The following is a 22,280-nucleotide window of genomic DNA, read 5'->3' on the forward strand; positions in this document are numbered from 1 at the left end:
CCGCTGGGGTCCCCGGGTGTGGTGGGGTGGTGGTGGTGGTCCCTGCTACCTCCCCGGTCCCCTGCCACCCTCCGGGGTCTCCACTCTCCCCGAGCCCCTCCTGGCACGGACTTTTCTTCTTTTCGGCGACGCAGATGAGGGGGTGGGTCCAATCCCCCGCCACCGTGACAAGAGCCCCACTGCCCCAGCCTTAACGGGTGATCCCCCGGGGCGGGGGGGTGTGGGGTCCGTAAGCACCGAGACGTGAGAAGAACCATCGGCACCTCTCGCCCCATCCCACTCGAACAGACCCAGCCCAGCCCAACCAGTGTCCCCCTTCCTCGCTACACTACTTCCATCCCGTCGGGGCCCAGCGGGTGTCTCTCCATCTGCCCCCCCCCCCCTCCCCTGCCCCGTTCCTCTCTCTCTCTCTCTCTCCCTCTCTCGTCCAGCGACTGCTCTGGCCTAGCGCTCGGGGATCGCTCGGTGCTGCCTGCCCGCCCTCACGTGCTCCCTCAGCCATGGCGGCCTCCGGCACGGACGGCAGCGCGGTCCCGCTGCCCGCCTCAGGTGGGCTGAGACACCGGGACGATCGCGGGTCGACCCCGGGAGTGATTTCGGTTGCTTCGAAGCAAGGAGGCCGGGATGAGAGCGGGGGAGGCCGCTCCGCCACCTTCCCGGCCTCCCCCGCTCTTGTCCCGGCCCAGCTGGCCTTGGCCCGTGGGCCGTGCGGGGAGGGTTTCGGTGGCTCATAAGTGTCGATGTTGGGCTGGAAATAGTGAATAATCCCCCTGCTGTCACTCCCCCGCCGCTCGCCGGTTTCACCGAGATGGAAGGGGGCGGCTTGCTTGGCGGGGGACGACTTCAGGATGAAGCTCCCCGGGGGACGGGCCTGGCTCACTGTGGTGGGTTTTTATATATGTGTATATATATATATTGTTGTTGTTCTGAGATAACAGGGTCTCCTTCATATGGGGGCAACGCTGAGGTGGTTGTGGATGGAGTCATGGAGGAATGGGGATGCTCAGTGACCCCCGTTTTGAGGGGAGCAGCCCTACTCATAAGATTTCACATCTTTGCAGTAGTGGTTTCAGTGGGAAAAAAAAAAAAAAAAAAAAAAAAAAGAAAAGAAAAGAGGTGTTTTTCCCCCAAAAAAGTGAAGGGTAGAAAGCCACCCTTTTCTCCTGCCTGCTTGTCACCAGAGGTGGCTCTAGGGCAGTGAGGATTCTGGTAATCCTTGGGGTATGGGGTGCACTGCCCACCCTTTAGGCCACCCCGTTTGTCCCTCAGCCCGACGCCCCACACGGCGAGTGGCACAGCAGATCCCTGAGGACATCCTCGGGAACGTGGAGCTGCAGAAAGCAGTGGAAGCCCTGCCCCAAAACTACAACTTCGAGATCCCCAAGACCATCTGGCGGATCCGGCAGGCTCGGGCCAAAAAGGGTGAGTGCCAGCCCCTGGGAACGAGGGGTTTTGGGGCTGCAGCCTGGTGGGTTTGTGCTGCTGAGCTCCCTGGTGGCATGGGGACCCCCTCGGGCTGGGTTGTCGGGCTGGCCAGACTGTGGCAGGGATGGTGCCAAGCTGCCCAGCATTCCCTGGCATGTTTAGGCTCTCTTGGCGAGCTCTCTTCCCCTCGAGGGGGGTTAATGGATCTGTATCTCTGGATTATAATCACATTGGACAGGAGAGGTTGAGCTGTGCAGACCTGTCAGCCTGCAAGATGTGTCTGGGACACCGGCCAGGTCCCTGCTGCTCTCCTCTGCTCTCTCCCTGTGCTTTCCTGCCATGCTGCTGGAACTGTCCAGGGAAAGCCTCACAACACCGGGTTACTGGGGGCTGGAGGGGCTGATGGGGAGCTTGAACCATGAACCATGCTACATCCTGAAGGTCTGAACCTTCCCTGGGGGGTTTACTGTGGCCCCAGGGGGTTGGGTAGTGGCTGTGGTAGCCCCATAGCAAGTTCTGTGGTGCTGTGCAGTGGTGCCAAGGCTGTCCTCTCCCTGATGTGTGCATCCTGCTGTGGCTGACCTGGCTCTCAGTGTGTGATGGGCTGCAGGCATGGAGGCACAGAGCCTCCCCCCCAGCATCCCAACCCTCACTTCCTCCACAGGGTTGGGCTGCTCGTGGGGTCGTGTGGTGCCAGGGGCTTTGGGCTGAGCTGGCTTTGGAATGCTGTGCCCACCAGGGAATGTCTGTGCCAGCTGGCAGGGCTGGCAGGCATCATGGGGAACACTCCAGGAGCTGCTGGCTGAGCTGGTGCCCAGCTGAGGGGCCGTAGGGCTGCAGTGGTGCAGGAGGCAGAGCTGCCCATCAGGAGGAGATGAGGCCTCCCAGCCGTACCGCTCCGGCTTTCATTGCTGTGTTTTGCTGCTTGGCACCTCCTAATTAAATGTAAATATGCGGCTGGGATTTAGACTTCAGAGCTGGGAGAGGAGCCCATCAGCCAGCCAGCCGTGCTGGGATTTAAAACTCAGCACGAGCCAGGGGCTGGTTGCTGGGGGAACGCAGCCTCGCAGCCAGCCCTGCCTGTGCCCTGCCTGCTGTGGGGTTCAGGGGGGGATGGGGTGTCACCCTTTGTCCCCACAGTGTCCTGCCAGTGAGGAGCGACTCACCTCCCTCCTTGCTGTTTGCAGGTCTGCTTTTTGGAGGCAGTCCAGGGTGGAGGGCAGTCCCAAAATGATCTCAAATGTGCTGATGATGCTGGGGGATGTGGGGACCCTGAGCTGCCTGGCTCTGCCTGGTCAGGCAGGGGCTGCACAGCTCTCCTCAGGCCCAGTGGCTTGGAGAAGGGTGAGATTAGCCCAGTTTGGGTCACGTCTTTATACAGCTCCATGCTGAGTTTAGCAGTACAGGGATTTTTTTTTTTTTGGACAGGGGATCTGGAGAGGATATTTGGATAGATGCTGCTGGAGCTGGGGTGCCTTTGTGGGATTGGGAGGTGAAACAACAGTGGGATTAGTGGACTCCCCTCCACTCATCTGTCCCAGACTGATCTCTGTCCCTCCCCGGCACCCTCAGGCAGCCTGGGGTGGCCCATGAGGGCCTCCTGGCTGGACCCCAGGGACCTGGGGGTTCAGGAGGCCAAGGAATTGTTACCATTTGCGAGGAGGGAGCAAAGTGGGAAGCATTATTCACTGATGAATAAATTCCTGCTAGACACAATGCTGTGGCATTGCTGGCCACCCTCCTGAATGGGGGAGAGCAGCAGGGAGGGGAGGTGCAGAGAAGGGCAGTGAGCACGATCAAAGGTTTGGAACAGCTTCTATACACGGAGAGATTAAATAGATTTAGATCCTTTAGCTGGAAAAGAGGCAAACGAAGGGGGATATGATAGAGGGCTATAGAATTGTGAATGATGCAGAGAGGCTGAATACGGGGTGATTATTCACCTTTTCTTTTACCAGGAGAATCAGGGGCATGCGTTTACATTATTAGGAGTGAGTTTAAAATAAACAGAAGAAAGTACCTTTTCCTGTGCAGCACATAATTAATATATGGAACTCATTACTGTGGGAAGCAGGAGCGACCAGCAGTGTCAGCGGGTTCAAAAAATGATGAGGTGTGTGCTCAGAGACCAAGAGAATGGACACGGCCACCCCAGGCAGGACCACGTGCCCCCAGCTGCCAGAACCACCAGTAGTTTTGGCCAAATTCTGCCTGTTTTGGGGCAGGTCATTCCTGTGGCTGCCACTCGAGCTGGACATACATCCCCAGAGGTGGTACCCAGGTCCCTCTTTCAGGGTGTCCCCTCCTAACCCCGGGGCTGTTTCTCTTCCCAGTGGCGCTGCAGATGCCCGAAGGTCTCCTCATGTTTGCCTGCACCATCGCAGACATCGTTGAGCGGTAAGGTGAAGGTTTTTCCACCCTTCTCTGCTCAGCTCTGGGGGCTGTCAAGGGGATGGGGGCTATAGCCAGGAATGGGGTGGCCACTAGACAGGGCTGCCTGGGCAGGATGAGGCCCAGGGCTACTGCAGAGAGGTGTGGTTGCCCTCGTGGGGACTCCTTGGTCACAGCCTGTCCAGTTGCAGACAGCACTGTGGCCCAGTGGCAGGTCACAGGGACCTGCTGCCAGTCCTGGGGACAGCAACCGGCACGGTGCCAGCCCGGCCCTCCCTGTTCAGCTTTTCCTGCTGGAGCTGGTGACAAGCTCAGCATGTCGGGACCCTCTCTGGTGTGAGGGAGCCAGGAGCAGCCGTGTTAACAACCAGCTGACACCAGCTTGGGGTCACCACAGCGCCGTGGCCGGGGAGGGGAGGGCTGGCAATGGGGCCACCACTGCCCTCGTGGGTCTCTTGCACTCCTCCCCCATGGGCCCATCCTGTCCCTGCTGTCACAGTCTGGATGTGTCACTCCTGGGAATGCTCAGGGTGAGCTCTTCTCCAGCTGGCAAGATCCGAGGCCATGGTGATGGCCCAGAGGAGGTGACTGCAAGCGGCTCCTGCCAGGCGCCTTCTTCCCTGTGGCTCCTTGCCTGCTTTTCTGTGCTCCCTTGGGACCTGAGGTCAGAAGCACCAGAGAGGAGCAGAGCTGTGGATGCAGGCACCTCGCAGGAGTTGGCCGTCATCTCCTTCCCACCCAGCGCGCCTCCCTCCCCGCCCGCTGCCTTTCTCTCCGCTGCAGCTGCCCCCTCCCCAACCCCACTCTGTTTTCTCACAATGAATTAGTGCTAATAGCACCGCGTGCCTCGGCTGCCACTGGGGTCATGGCACTCATTAGTGAGCTGCCTTCTCGGGGCGAGTGGGCTCACCTCCCCGCCACCGCTGGCTGAGCAGCCGTGCCGGGTGGAAGGCAGCCATGCCCGCCGGCTTTGTCCCCGCTTTGCCGTTGTTGTTTCCCCCCGTGGGACCACGGCAGCCCCTTGGCTCGGGCTGGGTGAGGGAGAGGTGGGCAGGTAGGCGCGGGCAGGGGAGGGGTGTGGGGAGCAGGGGATGGGTGTGAGTGCGGGCGGCTCCGCGTGGGCTTGTCCCTTTAAGTGGAGCTGCCTCCTCTTCGGCTTTGGCACTCAGCCGCTTTCATGTCTCCGACTTCAAAGGCAGCGGATTAAGGGGCTCTTTTATCTGAATGAAACCTTAAGCCCCACTTCCCTGTGGATGCTGGGGTGCCAGTGGATGCTGGGGTGCTGGTGGAGGCTGGGGTGCTGGTATCCCTGCTGGATTTGCCCTCCCTCCCAGGGGTGTTCTGCAGTGCTGAGGGGGGTTGCTGGGATGAGGGTTGCTGGTGGGAGATGGGTGCTGCTTGGGGGGAGCTACCTGGCCAAGAGCAGGAACGTGGCAGCACTGATGATTTGGTGGCTGGATGGGGGATGGCTTTCAGGCCGAGCAGGAGGGCTGTGCCCTTCCCTCACATCCACCACAGAGCACCCAGCAGTGCCCCATTGACAGTCCCTTGCCATGAACACTGGGTGCCGTTGTAATTCTGGATGGGGACATGGTCATGCTAGCTGGAGGATCATGGCTGTAGGCAGGAGAGAGCCCAGTCCTGTCCCTGCTCTCGGGGGGACCTGGTCACATTGCAGCAGGTGAGGTGTGAGTTGGCAGGTGGCCTTGTTAGTCCCTGCCTCTGCCCGCTATTAATATTCGTCACTGGTATTAATGTGGAATTGCAGCTTGGCTGCTGCTCCTGTTGGTCCTGCTTACCTGGTGCTGGAGCCAGATGAGCCTCCCATGTGATGGAGGCCAGGCTGGGGATGGGGGCTCAGCCCCAGGCTGTCCCCTTCCCACTGGGGACAGAGGGGATGCAAGGACTGAGTGTGCTGAGGACACCTGCGCCCATGGGGAGCACTGCTCAGCCCCTTTCCCCAGCCCATCCCTGCAGCCTTCTGCCCCCTCCCTGCTGGTGGGAATTTGGGGTTTGGGAATGCCAGTGGGCTCCCCCTTCCCTGCCACTCCAGTAACAGCTGTAGAGCTGTCCCCAGGGCTCATGTCCCTGGGATGGCCATGTCCATCCCTGTGTGTTCTGGCTTGACCAGAGCTGTGTCTGTCACCTTGTCACCACAGATGGTGGTGTCACCATGCCCCCCCACTGCAAATATGGGGGATAGCAGATCCCCCAGGAGCTCCACTGGGGACAGGGAGGAGAAGGAGCGATGGGCTGGGGACTCCTGGGCTCCTCAGCATTTTACTGGTTCTTGCTGAGCCCTGAGGGGCTGCGGGGATGAAGATGTAGCCAAAGTGTCACAGCCAATGCCTCTGGGAAGGCCGGTGGGGTGCTCAGCCTGGAGCCTGGGAAATCCGGAGCAAACTGAAATCATTGACCGGTGTGAGGCCTGGTTAATTAGTGTTAATAGGTTTGTCATTATCAGAGCTGCACTGGGGTGAGCAGCCAGCAGCAGGGGGGGACGGACAGGGGGTGGTGAGGCCGGGGTCTGCTGAGCTGGCGAGGCGGTGGGCTGCCAGCACCGCATCACGACGCTCTGGCAGCACCTTCCAAATTGGCTCCGTTTGTCACGGCTGATGCAATTTGGCAGAGGGTAACTCGTGCTGGGGGGCGGCAGCGTGGAGAGGAGCGTGGGGGGGGAGCTCGGACCACGGCTTTGGGGAGGGGGGCAGCCTCCCCAGCCCACCCGCTGTCATGCTGGGGAGGTGGCGGTGGTGTCCCCTGTGCCCCTTGCTGGGAGGGAGGGGGGGGCTGTGCAGCCAGGAGTGGACCCTTCCTTTCTCCCCGCTGGGGCCAGAGCGGACGGATCAGCTGGGCTCTCGGCTGGGCTTTTGATTCCATGTTAATAAAGTCGGCTGTTGGGTTTTGCAGCTGCTAATCCCTCTGCCTCCCTGCGACAGGGTGAGTGGCTTCTGCTAATCAGGTGTGGTTCGGTGGCAGGGACAAGACAGTGGCTATGGGGAGACCAGGGGTGTCCTGACACCCACACAGGCTGCCCTGCTATGGCCATGGCATCTCCTGATGGCCTGATGGCTCTTGAGCATCCATGCAAGGGTGTGCAGTCCCATCCCAGGGACTGTGCCGCAGTGTGCCCAGCAGCATACCAGGACTTTTCAGAGTGACAGAGTCTGGAGTTGTCTCTGGGTGAGCAGCTGGTGTGCCCCGAGGACAAAAAAGGCCCTTGAGGGCTGGTGTGCCCGGCAGGTCCCTAGTGCCATGCAGGCTGTCCGGAGGCACCGAGTCCCTTGGCCAGGCAGGTCTGCCATGTGGCACCGAGCGATGTGGCACTGAGAGCCCTGGGGAAGCTGGCAGCATTCCCAGGAGGTCTCCAAGAGCCATCCTGGGGCAATAACACAGGATCTGGGCGCAGCTGCACAGTACCATATCTCTGCTGGCTGGTGCTGCCTTCCCTTCTCCCCTTGTCCTTTAAGCACAACCTGGAGGCATATGGGGCAGCACGCTGTGCTGGGGAATTTAATCACCATCATTAACTGCACAACAGCATCATTAGGGAGAATGAAGTTCTCAGTTCATTGGAGATGTTTAAAATCTCAGCCTGGGTGTTGATGGCATCGAGGGGACTGGGGAGGGGGGAGTATGTGGGGTCTATAGGGCTGTCACCTCCTAGGACTGGGATGTGCAAGTGCAAGTGCAGTGCACACCACCACGTGCCCTGTGGCACCTCCTTGTGTCCCCGTGGAGCCCATGGAGTTGGCACTGATGGGCACCACCATGGCTGGTCAGCGGGGAAGAGGGGACAGGCACCATCTGGGTGCAGGACCATCATGGTGGCTTTGCCACCACCATGCTCCGGGCCCTTGGTTTGTTTCACTTTGTTTTTTTTTGCAGCTGCCAGACCAACAAAGCTGGGGGTTGCCCAAGACATGTGTCCTGGGAGATCAGTGTTGGCCCTGGCCACCTTTGAAGATGGAGGGGGAGGTTCCTGAGTTGACCTGGCCAGAGATAGCAGCTCATGGGGGACTGTGGACCACCCCCCACTCCTGACCCACTTACCAGTGCTCTGCAGGGTCCCATGCTGCCCGCGGGCACAGATTGCCCAGCTGCAGCAGGGCTCTTCCAGTGTTGTTTGCAGTAAAATTGCCAACTCATTATTTTAATTACATGCAGTCTTCCTGTGCTAATGAAGTTGGGAATCTGGTAATGGGGCTTGGTGATGGGCTTTTCTGCTAATTAAGCACATTGTTCTCTCTGCGCTCAGCCCCCACCCACACCCTGGGATGGTGGCACCCGTCCCTGGCATGGTGTGGGCTCTGGTGCTGCGGGGCAGTCAGGGGGTGTAGGGTTTGTGGGGGTGACCATGGGGCTTTGCCTTTCCCTCAGGGAAAGGGTGTGGGGTGTTTACAGGGTATAACCCTCTTGCTTATCCCAAGGCATTTCCTGGCAAGGAGGTGACACCATACTACAGTGTGTCCCTACTGTGAAGGGACACATGCAGATGAGGCTGGTGGCTGTGAAGCAGGGGGCAGCCCATTTCATGTCCCTGTCCCCAGTGGGACACATGGGCACCCCAGCCTCTCAGTGCCAGCTCCAGCCTCCAGCATCCCTGTGGCTGCTCTCAGCCCAATCCCTACAGTCCCCTCACCACCAAGAGCTGCTGAATGCAGGCACAATGGACATGCTGGGGCTGAGGACTCCTTTCAGCCATGGAAAGCAGCTCTGCTTCATGGGGTGAGGACCAGCACGGTATCATTCATGTTCTGTTGTGGTGTCAGGGGACCCTGAGCTCCTGCCAGCAGCAAACACTTTCATTTATTTGTCGAGGGGCCTGGATAAATCACTGCTGCTCTTGCTTGTGTGGTGGGGACCAGCCACCCTGTGCTTGGGGACATGCTGTGTGTACCTGTCTGTCCCAGTGTTTTCAGCCCCTAAACTTGTTCCCAGCTTGCTGTCACCTCCATTCTGTGCTGACTGTGGCTGAGCAGGGCTGGGAGGATCTGGGGATCCCTGTGTCTGGGATTGGGGCTGGGACCTGGCCCACCCAGGTGTGCATCCCACCAGTGCTGAGCATAGTGCTTTATAAATGGGATTTTGGGAGCCATCTGTTTAAAAGAGGAGATAATGAATTAGGGGGAGATGAGAAAAATGCTAAGGCCGGGCGGTTTTTCAGAATGACCGGGGTTTGCGGAACGTAAAAGATGAATAACCTCCCCACGTGTTCAATATTCATGAGCTCCCAGCTGTAGTGAGCATCTCAGTGCTGGGTGAGGACAGCCCAGTCTCCGTGTCCTCCCTTTCTGGCATGCTGCTGGGACCTCTCCGTGGCTGTGATGAACTGTGGGGACACAAAACGCCCTCAAGGGCGTTCCTGTTGTTGCCCCTTGCCCACATCCCTGTCTGGTCCGGTTGGTGAGCAGCTCCCCTGCCCATGTCAGAGGCAGGTGGCTGCTAATTGACATTTCCTTCCTCTGTAGTTTGATGAAAGGCTCCAGCGACACTGAACTGATTAAAACATCAAGGGGAGGCCCCCACGCTTGCCTTTGATTTGTCTCAGGAGATGATTGCTGCTCCACTTGACCATCCAGCCTCGCCAGCACGGGTGACCCTGGTGCATTCTTCCCTGGCACCCCAGTGCCTTTCCTGATGGCACCCTTCCAGCCTCGCCAGCCACAATGGCAGCACCATTGGGCTCCCTTCTCGCTGGGCATTGTCCCACGGCTTCTTTGTTCCTTGCCTGGCCGTGGCTCCACTCTTGGCAGCTGGAGCAGGATGGTTCCCCACGGCTGGGCTCAGCCCGCTCTCCCCTTGCCCGTGGGCTGGTGGCCACGTGCCACTGCCGGCTGCAGCCCCGCGTGCTGGGCAGGGGCCACAGGCTCCTCCGCCAGCCTCTGCCCTCCTCCCTCCACCGTTGCTATTTCACTTTCTTGCTCTTCACCCCTAGGGACTTTCTCTGGGGTTTGGGCCAATTTGCATACATTTTAATCTATAAAAAATTAAGCGGCGCTGGCTGCCGCTCTGAGTCAGACCTCCCCGTCCTGAATCTTAAGGAGCTGAATAATTTTCCACTTTTGCTGAGATGTGTGGAGTCTGATTCATGTTCATCTCATCACCTCTCATTAGAGGAGGGGGCTGGGGGTTTGGGGGGTGGGGATGAGCCTTCTCAAACCTTCACTGGCAGCCCCCAGCCCTGCGGGCGTGGCCATGCAGGCAGCAGAGGAGCCACCCTCCCGACTGGGCCACGCTGGTGTCGAGGGACTGCAGGATTTAGGTGCTGGCAGAATCTGATCCATTCTCAGCCATATCCCCAGTCCTTGTGACTCTGTGGGGAACTGGAGGTGCCTGGGCTGGACAAGGAAAGTGGGGACAGCTTTGTCCCCTGTCCGGGGATGCTCCAGCAGAGCTGCTCCCCTGTCCCCCTGCCAGGGTGCTGATGGATGGGCCGGAGCTGTTAATATTCAGCACGCTCCACCATTTCTCCACCTTCTGCCATCTGCCCAGCTCTGCCCACCATTTCTATTCTTGCCGACGACGTAACGCTCCCTGCCTGGCGCTCAGGGGGGAGCATGCGGGACCCTGGCCCCCAGCCAGCCCTGGGTGCCAGTGGGGGGTGTCACTTTGTCAGGGTGCCCACCTCTCCCTGCCCCTTTGCCCCCGCCCCATGCCAGTGGTGGGGGGACCCCACTGGCACCGAGCTACAGCCCCGGGTGCAACCTCAGTGTAAATAAAGAATTAGCATCTGGTTTAAGTCACCCCTCCAGGCGCAGGGCTTTGTCATTCCCACACTTGCTTTCCTCCGTAAACTACCACATCAGCTCCGTGGGAAGGTGGCCAAGCTAATAATCCCCAAAAATGGGTGCAATAAAATACCCACAAAAGTATGTCTTTAAATCATGACACAGCTCTGGTGCTGGTGCATTCCCCAGCTCTGGCTGGTGGCTTCTGGGTGGGCTTGGGAGGCAATGCCAAGATGCCAGAGTAGGGATGGGGGACGGGACCAGCATTCACTCTCTGTTTTTGCATGCCAAATGCCACTTAAGCACCAGCTGCTCCTGGAGAACACCCAGCTTGGCCAAAGTGTCACCCACGGGTGACACAGCCCCAGTTTATGTGGTGCCTGGGCACAAGGGGATGGCAGCTTGTCCAGCCTGGCTGGTGTGGCTGGGGTCACCAGGATGGTTGTTCCACCTCTCCTGGTGGGTCTTGGCTGGTGGGAGCAGTGGCACCACGCTGTGCTGGGTCTCCCTCTGCTCTTCTCCCTGTGGGAGCATTAGGAAGCTGGCAGCGTATTGTTTGATGAGCGGATAATCCGCTGAATTGCAAACAGCTTTACCCAATTGAAGAGGCGGATTACTGCTCTCCAGCTTAATCATGTTGACATCTCAGAGAGTGGCCAGTGCTCGTCCCCTTTGGCGCGTGGCGAGGGGCCCGACAGCATTGCAGGGACCTCCAGTAACAGCATGGGGGACAGAAAGGTGGGCTGTGGTGACAGTAGCCAGCCAGGACCCTCACTGTTGTGCCCCCCCCCCAACAGGTTCACGGATGCGGAGGCGGTGGTGATGGGTGACGTGACCTATGGCGCGTGCTGCGTGGACGACTACACGGCCCGGGCCCTGGGCGCTGACTTCTTGGTGCACTATGGACACAGCTGCCTGAGTAGGTGACATTTGGCCCCAGGACACTGCCGTGGTGGCCATGCGTGGCACGGCGGAGGCCTTACCACCTCTGCTGTCCAGTTGAAGCCAGCTTGGAGACTTAATGCCAAGGGCTAATCCCTTCCCAAAGGCATTTCTATTCTCCAGGCTTAGTTGCCAGCTTTGGGTAGGGCCAAGCAGGCTGTGTGGCTGCTGGCGGGCAGGATTTTGGGGGCAGCAGGACATGCTGCTCGGCAGCACACCACCTCAGCACCCGAATCACAGAGCAGAGCAACAAAACTATGGCTTGGCAGGACCCCAGGAGCCACCGATGGGGACGGGCCTGCTTCTTTCCCTCACCCCGCAGCTTTTTGGGGGTAGTTGGGAGTGTTGGTGGAGCAAAAGCCTGGGGGGTCCCACTCACCCCGGGGCTGAGGAAAGTGGCTGCACGAGTGCAGCGCAGGCTGGGCGGGGAAGGGAGGAGGAGGCTGTGTGCTCCCCAGGCGGACGGTACTCTGGATCCAGTTGCCATGGAAACTGCGCTGCTGTCCCAGATGCTGCTAACTTTGAAGTCCACCCAGGATGGAATCAGCCCAAAAATAACAATAAGACACTCTGGGTTTTAAGGTGGATCGGCAGAATTGCTGTTGCTGAGTGGCGGGTGCCGATGTCCCCTGGCTGCTGTCGTGCTCCTGGCACCCAGCCGCCCTCCTGGATGTTTATGGGGCTGTAAAAATGGGTTTGAGGAATCGCGTTGGGCTCTGTTTGAAATACTTACTCCCCGGTTGAGAACTGTGTGCTGAAAGCCATGTCAGTGTGAGTGTTCGTGGTGATAAATATCTGTGAGGTGCTTTGTTGCAGTAGGAGGGTTACAGGCACTGCTGGAACAGGGAATGTAAAACCCCTGGTTTGTAGCCCATTATGAAATGAATCAACAGCAGGATGGGGCTGCACCCAGTGCTGCTCAGGAGCGTGCAGATGTGAGAGCTGGGCTGCTCCAGGTGATGGGAGTCACTTCTGGAGCTGCACCCTGCAAGGTGCTGCCGGGCTTCCTGTCTGCACCCCTGCCACTATCTGTGTCTGTGTGATCCCTGCCTGCACCATTCTGGATGGGTCACAGGGGACCCTGGGGTGCCCACAGGGTGATGAGAGGGTGCTGGGTTCATTTTGGGCTTCCCAGGGTGCTCTTGGCACAGCTGCCTCAGCAGAGAGCCTCATGTGGGGCACACAGGCACTTGGCCTCTTCCTCTCATCCCCACGTGCCCCACGGCAGGGAATGATTTGCACTTAATTGTGATGGGGTGAAGAGCACCAAAATGGGAAGTGAACGTGGAGCCAGGGATCGATGTGGACTCCATGTACTTTAATTATTCACTTAATCGTGGTGACACAGGCTTCTTAGCACCGGGGGTAATTAGATTTGTGTTCATTGATTCCCCAGGCTGCCATTTTCCAGAGGGAAATGAGCAGGTGCTCTCCTTGCCTTCCATCTGCACCCTCTTACCCCCAGGGTGCCAGCCTGGGCTGAGGGGTGGCACAGCCCATCCTGGCCTGCCAGCACCGGGGTGGTGGGGACTCTGGAAACCCCACCAATATGCTTTATCCCTTAGCAGTTAGGGGGTGTGACCCGGACCCCAGGTGGACCCCACACTCACACCCTTTCTTTTCCTCTCACCAGTCCCCATCGATGCCACACAGGGTCTGAAGATGCTCTATGTGTTTGTGGACATTAAGATCGACACATCCCATTTTCTTGAGACCATTTGCTTCAACTTTGCAGCAGGGACCTCCCTGGCCCTTGTCAGCACCATCCAGTTCGTCTCCACGGTGCAGGTGAGATGGGGCCCCCCCGGCAGCATGAGACACAGGACAGGGCTCGTGTGCTCGTGTCTCCTCCCACCATGGTCCTGGCTCAGTCCCTCAGCTCTGGAGCTGGAGCAGCTGCCCCGGGGGTGCTGGAGGTGACTGTTGCCCTCTTGACGAGTCCCCGCAATAATATGCTGCTGCCGTAATGTTGATCAAGTACTTTATAATAACTCTGATCAATGTTTCATGGCAGCACCCCGCCCCAGCTCCCCCGGGAGCTGCTCTGTAAATGTCAGGGCAGGCGGTGGAGCACTTGGCATTTTGATGCAGTGCCGGCAGCAGCAGGGGAAGCTCCAGCGGGTCTGTCTGTCTGCCCCTGAACGGCCAGCTGGGCAGGATGGGAGGAGATGAATGAGCCTCTTGAGCCATGTCTATCTAAACACGGGGCTATCGAAGCGTTAAGCATTTTCCTTCTCTTTTAATTGATATGTTGGCTGAGGCTCGCTGAGCATCTTGGCTGTGCCGGGACCGTTGCCCTCCGTGACAGTGCCAGCCTAAGCTGACCCTCCTCCCCTCCACTGCTGCCATGCCAGGGCACAGTGACACCAGCCATTGCCACTGGTTACCCACAGATCTGGGTCTTCCAGGGCTGGGATGTCCCCAAGGGTCCCCAGCACAGCTCTGTCCTCACCGACCCTGTGTCTCCTGCAGGCAGTGTCACAGGAGCTGCGCTCCCAGTACAAGGTGTGTGTCCCCCAGTGCAAGCCGTTGTCCCCAGGGGAGATCCTGGGCTGCACATCACCCCGGCTCACCCAGGACACAGATGCTATCGTGTAAGTGCCCAGGGTCCTCCAGGATCCTCCTGCCTGGCCTAAGCTCCCTTTCCTGCCTGTACCCCCTGCCAAGGCTATGGGGTCATTCTGGGGAGCAACCAAGGGATCCCTATGGGCTGGGACTGACCCCCTCCAGCCCCCCATGCTGCTCGGAGTGGCGTGTGCTCGTAGCATGGAGGAAATAATTGAGTCGTATATCAGAATAGATAATAGATGGAAGGGCGGGTGGATAATTGGAAAAGACAAATGGCCGGGGCCCAACATCACAGCAACATTAATTTTATTTAAGGACAGCAAATTAGAGGGAGCACTTCGCTTCCTATCACCTAATTATTTTAGGTAATGGAAATGCTTAATGTACTGTGAATACAGTACGCTGCGGAATAAATAAATACAAGGACCCCACCCTTGGGGGGAGCCGGGGAGCCCGGGTGTGGGTTCAGACTCCACTGAGTCCCTTCTCACTTGCTTCCAGCTGGAAGCGGGCTGGAAACCAATGGCATCGGTGCCTTTCCAAGCATGGGTGTGCAAGGGGCTGGGCTCGTGATTGCTGAGGCAGGGGTGAGGGACACTTGGGCTTTGCCCTGAGCCACACCAGGGCTGGGGCAGAGGTCCTGCTTCCCATCTCTCCCAGGGAAGCTGGCAGGGGCAGCCGGGCTGGCACCACTTGGGTGAGAGCAGATCCTCCCTGCTGCTGGAGGAGCCGCGGTGCGGTACCGACCCACAGCCGGTGCAGGTGCAGGCAGCCAGGTTACCTGTGTCCTCCCTGCATTTTTATTTTCTTCTTTCTCCCGTCTCGGGGGTTAGCTTTTGCAGACAAATTAGCTTTGATCTCCCAAAATGTCATTCTCCAATTAAGGGCAAAATCTAGTCAAGTTTTACGTCTGAATTCATTTTCCAAGCCCTCACTCCATTAGGGCAGCTGAATGAAAGGCTTTGAAATGTAATTGCTGACTTGAAATCCGATTAGAAATGGAAGCAGCAATGTCTAGAACCAGCCATGGAGATGGAGCAGTTCCCGGCTGCCCCACGCCAACACGGGCATTTCTCCTTGCCCTGACCATGGCCACCTCGATGTGCTGGGGAGCTGCGTGGGAATGGGGAGCCCCAGCTGTGCCCCTGCTGTCCCTGAGCACAGGAGCTCGGGCTCCTGGCAGAATGCTGTAGCTTTCCTTTCCCTCTTGGCAGATATTTGGGTGACGGGCGCTTCCACCTGGAGTCCATCATGATCGCCAACCCGGGGATACCTGCCTACAGGTACAGGCAGCCCACAGCCACCCTCTCTGGTCCCCAGTATTCCCATGGTGGGGAGCATCCCAGCATGCTGAGGACCAGGTGACCCACCATGCATGCCAAGGAGCATCCCCCAGCCCCAGGGCTGGGCAGTCAGCTTCCTGCAGTGGGCATAGGCAGGTGAGGGGCTGTGGGGTGGTGTGGGAAGAGGTGAGATGAACGGCAGGGAGATGAACACCAGCCATTTACTCCAGCTGAATATAAACATTTTGACAAGTACCTGGGAAAAGCTCATGGAGGTGCAGCTGTTAGAGCCTGGCTGCTGCAGGCAGAGGCCATAAAGTGCGATGATGAGGCTGCTGAAAGCAGATGAAATATCAAGAGCGAAAGGCTGGGCCCATTTGGTGAAATCTGAATTCCTTAGTAGGTCGTTTGTTACTAACGGGAGGCGCGCGTCAGGTTTATGGAGCTGGGGAAGCTGCCGAAACCTGAGTGGGATTTGATTAAAATTCTCCTCGTCAAACAAAGCAACAAATCAAAGATTTCTTCATAATTGATGAGCTGGGACAGGTGGGGGGGGAGCTGAGCACAGGGCCAAGTGCAGAGCTCAGGCTTGGGGGGCTACAGTGGGACAACTGCCTCATCCCTCTTCTTGTCCCCTCTCTGCCCTAATGAGCTGATGGGGCCCTGCATCAGCTGGGGGATACAATTAATGCTAACAAGGGAGGGGCATCTTTTAGGAGGGCAAGGTGATGGGATAAATATGAGCCCTGCTGTGTTTTGCAGGTATGATCCCTACAGCAAGGTCTTCTCACAGGAGCACTATGGCCACGAGGACATGCGCCGTGCTCGGCAGGACGCCATCTGCGCTGCCACCGGTGCCCGCTGCTGGGGCCTCATCTTGGGCACGCTGGGGAGACAGGGCTCCCTTGGCATCCTGCAGGTACCAGCCCCCTGCCCATGGACCCCTCTGGGCACTGCTGAGCAATGACATTTGGCACAGTAGCCTTGCTGCTGGGCTGAGAGTGGACCTGGCATGTGGACCGGTAGCCCATTGGTTGCCACCAGCCAGAGTCTGCATAGCACAATTAGCAGCAGATGAGGGAGGTCGGACAAGGGCTCATTAAACCTGCCCCTCGCTGGGGAGAGCTGGCCAGCTTCAGAGACCCCCCCGCACAAGCAGCTCAGCAATTAATTCCCTGGGTTTGTTTTAATTGGATGAACTTCCGATCGGGTTCACCATCTCTGCTCGGCTGCTGCTTCCCACCCCACAACGGGGTGAGGGGAGCAGGACCTCAGTGTCCTGCCCCACAGGAGCTGGGGGGCCCTAAGCCCAGCAGCCCCTTTCACACCTGCAATTTTTTGTGAAGCCACAGTTGAGATTTGGGACAGCACAGGGACCAGTGGGCAGAGCAGGGTGACCAGATCCTGACAGCCACTGTCCCACTGTGGCCCCAAGGAGTGGGAGACAAGGACAAGGACATTCCTGGAGCCCTCTCTCCCCCACGCCTCGAGCCGCTGGCCGCTGCCAGCCGGTGGCAGGTGGGTGCCTCGGGGAAGGCAGCGCTAACGAGAACAGATTGTTGTCATTGAGCAGTAATTACTTCATTAGGCTGAGGCACGCGCTGGGGAGAGCTGGGCGGGAGCTGGAGCCAGGGCCACAGTCCTTGTCATTGTGCCTGGCCTGTGAGCACTGTGGGGACATAGAATCGTGCGTGTACAGTATGAGTTGGAAGGGATCCTGATGGGATCAGGATCATCATGTCCAACTCCTGTCCCTATGTAGGGCACCCTTGGAATCACATCATGTGCCTGAGAGCATCATCCAAATGCTTCTGGAACTCGGGTGGGTTTGATCCTGTGACCCCTTCACATGGCAATGGGGCAGAGCTGGGCTTTTGGCCAGAAAGGGGCTGTGGGCAGAGCTTGGTAGGGCCATTTTTCTGGGCTTCTCCAGGTGCCTTTTTCCCCTGCAGCACCTGGAGTCACGTCTCCGTGCCCTGGGCCGGCCCTTCGTGCGGGTGCTGCTGTCTGAGATCTTCCCCAGCAAGCTGCAGCTCTTCCCTGAGGTGGACGCGTGAGTGCTGCTGACCCCCTGACACCTCCAGCCCCTCCCCATATCCATAGGGTGCCCCATCCCTGCCCACACCTCCCATTCCTGCTGGAAACCATCCCTCTCACATCTGTCCTACTGTCACCTGAGCAGGCTCTGGCAATGTGCACAAAGATGGCAGGGATGTCACTGTCCTTGGCAGAATGGTTTCAGCACAGTGGGGACCTTGCTTCTGTCCCTTGGGGGTGGCTGTGGGGTTTCATTTTGGCTTGTTCTTCCCAAAATGCTTGTCCCCATCCAGTGCCTCATGTTTTCTTTCCAGGTGGGTGCAGATAGCCTGTCCCCGACTCTCCATCGACTGGGGACAAGCCTTCAGCAAGCCACTGCTGACACCCTATGAGGTGAGCACCCACCTCCTGCTTTTTGGGGACCAGCCCTGCCTTGGGGTGACACTATAGAGCCCCCCACAGAGCTATGGTGCATGGGGATGTTCTGTGGCCAGGCAGCATCCCCTCCTCTTCCCATCCATACGCAGTCTGGGTGTTCCACTGGGATTTCCCATTTCTTGTGAAACTGGTGAGATTCCCAGTGCTGTGAGCTTCCCTCCAGCAGTGCCACCAAGCTGCCACACTGGTGTCCACCGTGGGAGTCAACTCCTTGTCCCCTCCACAGGCTGCCGTGGCTCTCCGGGATGTCGAGTGGCAGCAGCCGTACCCCATGGACTTTTATGCCAGCCAATCCCTGGGGCCCTGGACGGTGAACCATGCCCGCACGCGGCCCCCGCCCCACGGACGGAACCCCCAGGTGGGCAGCGTGTCCCGGGGTGAGGTGGGGTCAGCAGGGCAGCCATTCCATCCCTTTATGTGGGGTGGAGGGGATGGGCGGTGAGAACGTTGGTGTGGGTTGGGTTCCGGTGCCGTTCAGTGTCCGGTAGGTACCGTGCGCGGTGCCACGTGCCACAAGCGCCACCCTGTGGCTTCTTTCCCGGTGAATGGTAACGGGGACGGTGCCAGCCCAGCCCCGGGGGGCACACACGGGAGCCCACCCAGCCCTTACCGGGGTGAGCACCAGCCTGGCCCCACGGTTCCCCGGGAGGGAGGATTCCTACGAGCCCTGGCCCAGGGGGGGCTGTGAGCTGAGCACGGGCAGGTTCATCGCAGGTGAGGTGGGGCCAGGGGCCCCATCCTGACCCTCCCTGACCCCTCTCCCTGCTGCAGGAGAAGCCACCTGTGTCCCCCACCTCGGGAAAGAGCGATGAGCCGCTGAGCACCGGGGTCCCGGCCTCCTGAGCGCAGCCTGCACCCCATCCCGCTGCCGCCACGCTCAGAGATCCAGCGTGGGCACAGGCACCGGCTCCAGCAGCTCCGAGGGTAAGCCCCACCGGAGCCTCTCGGTAGCGGCGCTGGGATGGACGGGGACGCAGCCCGTAGCTCAATGACACCGCTGCCCACACGGACGAACCCGGCTGCTCGCGGGGGTGGCTCCCTGCAGAATCGGGTCGTGCTGTGGACTCTGTCCGGTACCACCGGCGGTCCCCCCGGTCCGGTCCGGTCCGGTCCGGTCCCCCCCCCTCCCAGCTCCCCGCCCCGCGGCCTCCCGCCGCCAGAGGGCGCTGCAGCGTCAGCGTCGAGTGGCCCCGCCCCGTTTTCTCCGCCGTCCAATGAGCGCGCTGTGTTTTAGCGGGAAGGAGGGGCTGGCCGGAAAAAGCTGCCTGGACTTCCGGTGAGCGGCGGTCGCCATGTCAGCGGGGCGGCCGCTGCGGTTGCTGGGGCTGCACGGTTACCGGCAGAGCGAGCGCCGCTTCCGCCAGCGCACCGGAGCGCTGCGTAAGGCCTTGCGGGGCCGCGCGGAGCTGGTGGCGGTCAGCGCCCCGCACGCCGTGCCCGGCGACGGCGAGGACGACGACGGAGACGATCCCCCCCGCGGCTGGTGGTTCTCCGGGCCCGGCACCTTTGAGGCGGGTGAGGTAGCGGCGGCGCCGGAGGGGCTGGAGGAATCGCTGTCGGCCGTGGCGGCGGCGCTGGCGGAGCACGGGCCCTTCGATGGGCTGCTGGGCTTCAGCCAAGGCGCGGCCCTGGCCGCCATGGTGTGTGCCCTGCGGGCCCGCGGTGACCCCCGTTTCCCTGTGGCCTTCGCCATCCTGGTGGCCGGTTTTGCCAGCCGTGCGCCGGCTCACGGCCACTTCTACCGGGAGCCCATCGCTCTACCCACGCTGCATGTCGTGGGGGATGCCGACGCCGTCATTGCTGCCTCCCTCAGCAGGGAGCTGGCCCAACACTTTGTGGAGCCTGTTGTCCTCACCCACCCCGGTGGACACTTCATCCCCGCAGCTGCGCCACAGAAAAAGGCATACTTGGACTTCTTGGACAGCTTCTGCCCCACACGGGGACAGACTGAGCCCTCAGGGGCTGGGGCTGTTTGTTAACAGTCTCTGCAATAAACGGGGCTCCTGCCAGCCACACACAGCTTCCCATCTTGGTGAAATATAACTGTTTCCATGCTCTCAAGAGGGGCCTCCTCAGTTCCTGGTGCTGCTGTGCAGTGTTAACCCATGGCCAGCCTGACAGTTCTTTGTTATGTTTAGTTTTTGCAGCCCTGTATGTATGAGTGTGTGGGGGTGATGCTGAGTGGGCTGAGAACAGGGAGGTGACACTGCTCTGGGTCTTTGAGGTGCTTTCAGAGACTTGAAGAGCTCAAAATCAGGGACCTTCAGCTCAGCCAAAGGCAGAGCACACAGCTCCTGCAGCAGTTACACCCCAGAGGTGTTGTGGGGTTCATATTCCTGGTGAAAGCCATTCAGCCAACTTTCCAGCTGGTCTGGCGCTAGAAGAATCTCCTGCCCCTGGCAGCACCAGGGCTGGTGTTCGTTTCAGGAGTGAAGCATCTGGTTCAGTGCATGCTGGGAGACTTCTGTACCTTCCTCTGTACAAAGTGCCTTCGTGAACAAGAAAAACTTGTCACCATGGTTTGATTCTGGTGTTTTCTAGAAACACAGGGAAATCTTTATTGTTGTTACCATTGCCTGTATCCTCCTGGGGTCTCCAGCATCTCATGCTCCTGGGGAGGCACCACCTTGGGCAGGGGGATGGTGAATGCATGGAAAGGTCCCAGCTTCTCTGGGCAGGTTGTGGTGGGATGGTGAGGGATGGGTTCCCTGAGCTGGGTGCTGCAGTGGCTCTGCCTGTGGTGTACACAGATGGATCCTGCCCTGGTTTACAAAAAAAAAAAAAAGTGAAAAGAAGTGACCTGTGTCAGGGGGAGGTGTCTGTGAGCAGTGGAGGAAGGAAATGCTTGGCCCCTGGTACGATGGGAGGAGGGACATAGCTCCTGTGGCTGTCACCTGGTCCAGAGGGATTGTCCCAGGAATCCTGCTCAACCTGCTGGCCCCTGCCTTCCTCTCATAGGTCCAGATCTGTTCCTGTGCTGTTCTCACCTCTCAGCTGCCTGCAGACAGGACTGACAGCTCAGCTCAGTGCCAGGGAAGTTCCTCTCCCCCCACCCCGACTTGGTTGGTTCTCCCAAAGCAGCACGTGGTGGTTGCAGTCCTGGAGTGACAGGCACTGCTGGGAGGGGGATGGAGCTGGTGGGTGACAGCTATGACACTGGCCTAGGACACAGGGGGTGGCCTGGGGACAGCTGATGGTGTCTGCAGCACCAGGAGCCTGGGAGTTTCAGCAGGGTGGGCTTTGTGCTGCGGGCAGGGGGTCTGGGGCTCAGCGGGGAACCTGGTGGGGCAGAGTCCCCCAGCCCTCTTCCAGTGTCCCAGGGTGGGACAACAGGACCAGAGATGGCTCCACAGCACCTCTGCCTCTCCCCAGACCCCCACTGCTACCCCACAGCATCCCTTCCCCTGTGACCTGGGTCACCCGTGTGGCCACCTGCCTGGGGACAGTGCTGGGAAAAGCCACATCCCATTGAGCTTGGGCATCAGGCCTGGATCTCACCAGGGTTGGAGCCTCACTCACCTTGCTCCTTCTCCCCTGACCCCACCAGCAGGACCTGAGGCAGTGGCTGGGGAGGGAAGGGGACACGTCCTGCAGCCCCCCTGCCCCAGCAGGGAATTGCTGGGGGCATCCCCAGGCCCTGCTGCTGGAGCAGGACCAAACTGTTGGGAACAGCTTCCCCCCCCTTTCCCACTTCACCCGCAGAAGCTTCCAGTTGTGGCTGAGTCACTCCTGCTGTAGCTCCTTCTCTCCTTGTTTTGGATGGAAGTTTTCCATGGAAACCCACGCCGGGCCAGGCAGCGGGCTGGGGTAAACACGGCTGAATCACAAAAGGGCCCCTTGGCCAAGAGCTGTCGGATGGCAACAACACGAGGTGTGGGCAGCAAGGGTGCAGGCAGCACCCCTGCCAGCCCCAAAACTCACCCCAAATTCCTGTGGTGCCCCTTGGCTTAGCTGGCAGTGGGTCTCCGGCCAAACCTGGTTTTGGAGGTCACACGGAGAAATCCAAGGTGGGGGAGCCCCTCGCTGGCCCCCAGCTCTGGGGCTCCATAGGGTCACAGCTGCTGGAGGTCCCCAGGGCAGACCTTTCTCCCATGTCCCTCCTGGCATGGGGACAGTCACCAAAGCCACCAGGAGCCAAGGTAAGGAGGTGTTCGGGCTGTGCTGTCCCACTGTGGAGAGGGCAAGGAAGGGCACAGGTGTGGCGAGTGGAGATGGCAAGTGATGGCTGAGCTGTGGCAACATCGTGTTCCTCCCTGGCACTGCTGTGACCTTGGCGCTGCAGAGGAGCACGGGAGCTGGATGGGTTCTGTCCCCTGGTGCTGATGTCTGGCCCCAGGCCCGGTGGCTTGGAAGCACCTTCGGAAGCTCAGTCCTGGTGTCAGAAACTCAGGATATTTTTAAGGACTCTGGAAGAAAAACTAATTCCAGGGTGTCAGGGGGAGAGACTTGGCCTTCAAAACAACAA

At 59.4% G+C, this 22,280-nt stretch overlaps 2 protein-coding genes across 7 annotated transcripts; both read left to right on the forward strand.

Annotated features, from left to right (window-relative positions):
* Positions 1-443: 443 nt before the first annotated feature.
* DPH1 (diphthamide biosynthesis 1) lies at positions 444-19,834 on the forward strand. Of its 6 annotated transcripts, none has more exons than XM_071764964.1 (12): positions 444-549; positions 1,270-1,422; positions 3,759-3,822; positions 11,345-11,466; positions 13,123-13,277; positions 13,962-14,083; positions 15,272-15,340; positions 16,103-16,259; positions 17,293-17,393; positions 17,692-17,770; positions 18,042-18,173; positions 18,590-19,834. In XM_071764964.1, the coding sequence occupies exons 1-12, from the start codon at positions 501-503 to the stop codon at positions 18,656-18,658; spliced, it is 1,272 nt and encodes a 423-aa protein (XP_071621065.1). In that variant the 5' UTR covers positions 444-500; the 3' UTR covers positions 18,659-19,834. The 6 variants fall into 6 exon arrangements, with proteins under 6 accessions (XP_071621065.1, XP_071621064.1, XP_071621066.1 ...); XM_071764961.1 differs by lacking the exon at positions 444-549 and adding an exon at positions 603-884 and having other exon boundaries at positions 18,587-18,709; XM_071764962.1 differs by lacking the exon at positions 444-549 and adding an exon at positions 604-884.
* On the forward strand, positions 19,108-20,334 carry OVCA2 (OVCA2 serine hydrolase domain containing). The gene has a single exon (XM_071764966.1). It carries the CDS (start codon positions 19,108-19,110, stop codon positions 19,792-19,794), a length of 687 nt encoding a protein of 228 aa, XP_071621067.1. The 3' UTR covers positions 19,795-20,334.
* Positions 20,335-22,280: the final 1,946 nt, after the last annotated feature.

Source organism: Heliangelus exortis, chromosome 21, assembly GCF_036169615.1.
Source record: "Heliangelus exortis chromosome 21, bHelExo1.hap1, whole genome shotgun sequence".
Lineage (NCBI taxonomy): Eukaryota > Metazoa > Chordata > Aves > Apodiformes > Trochilidae > Heliangelus > Heliangelus exortis.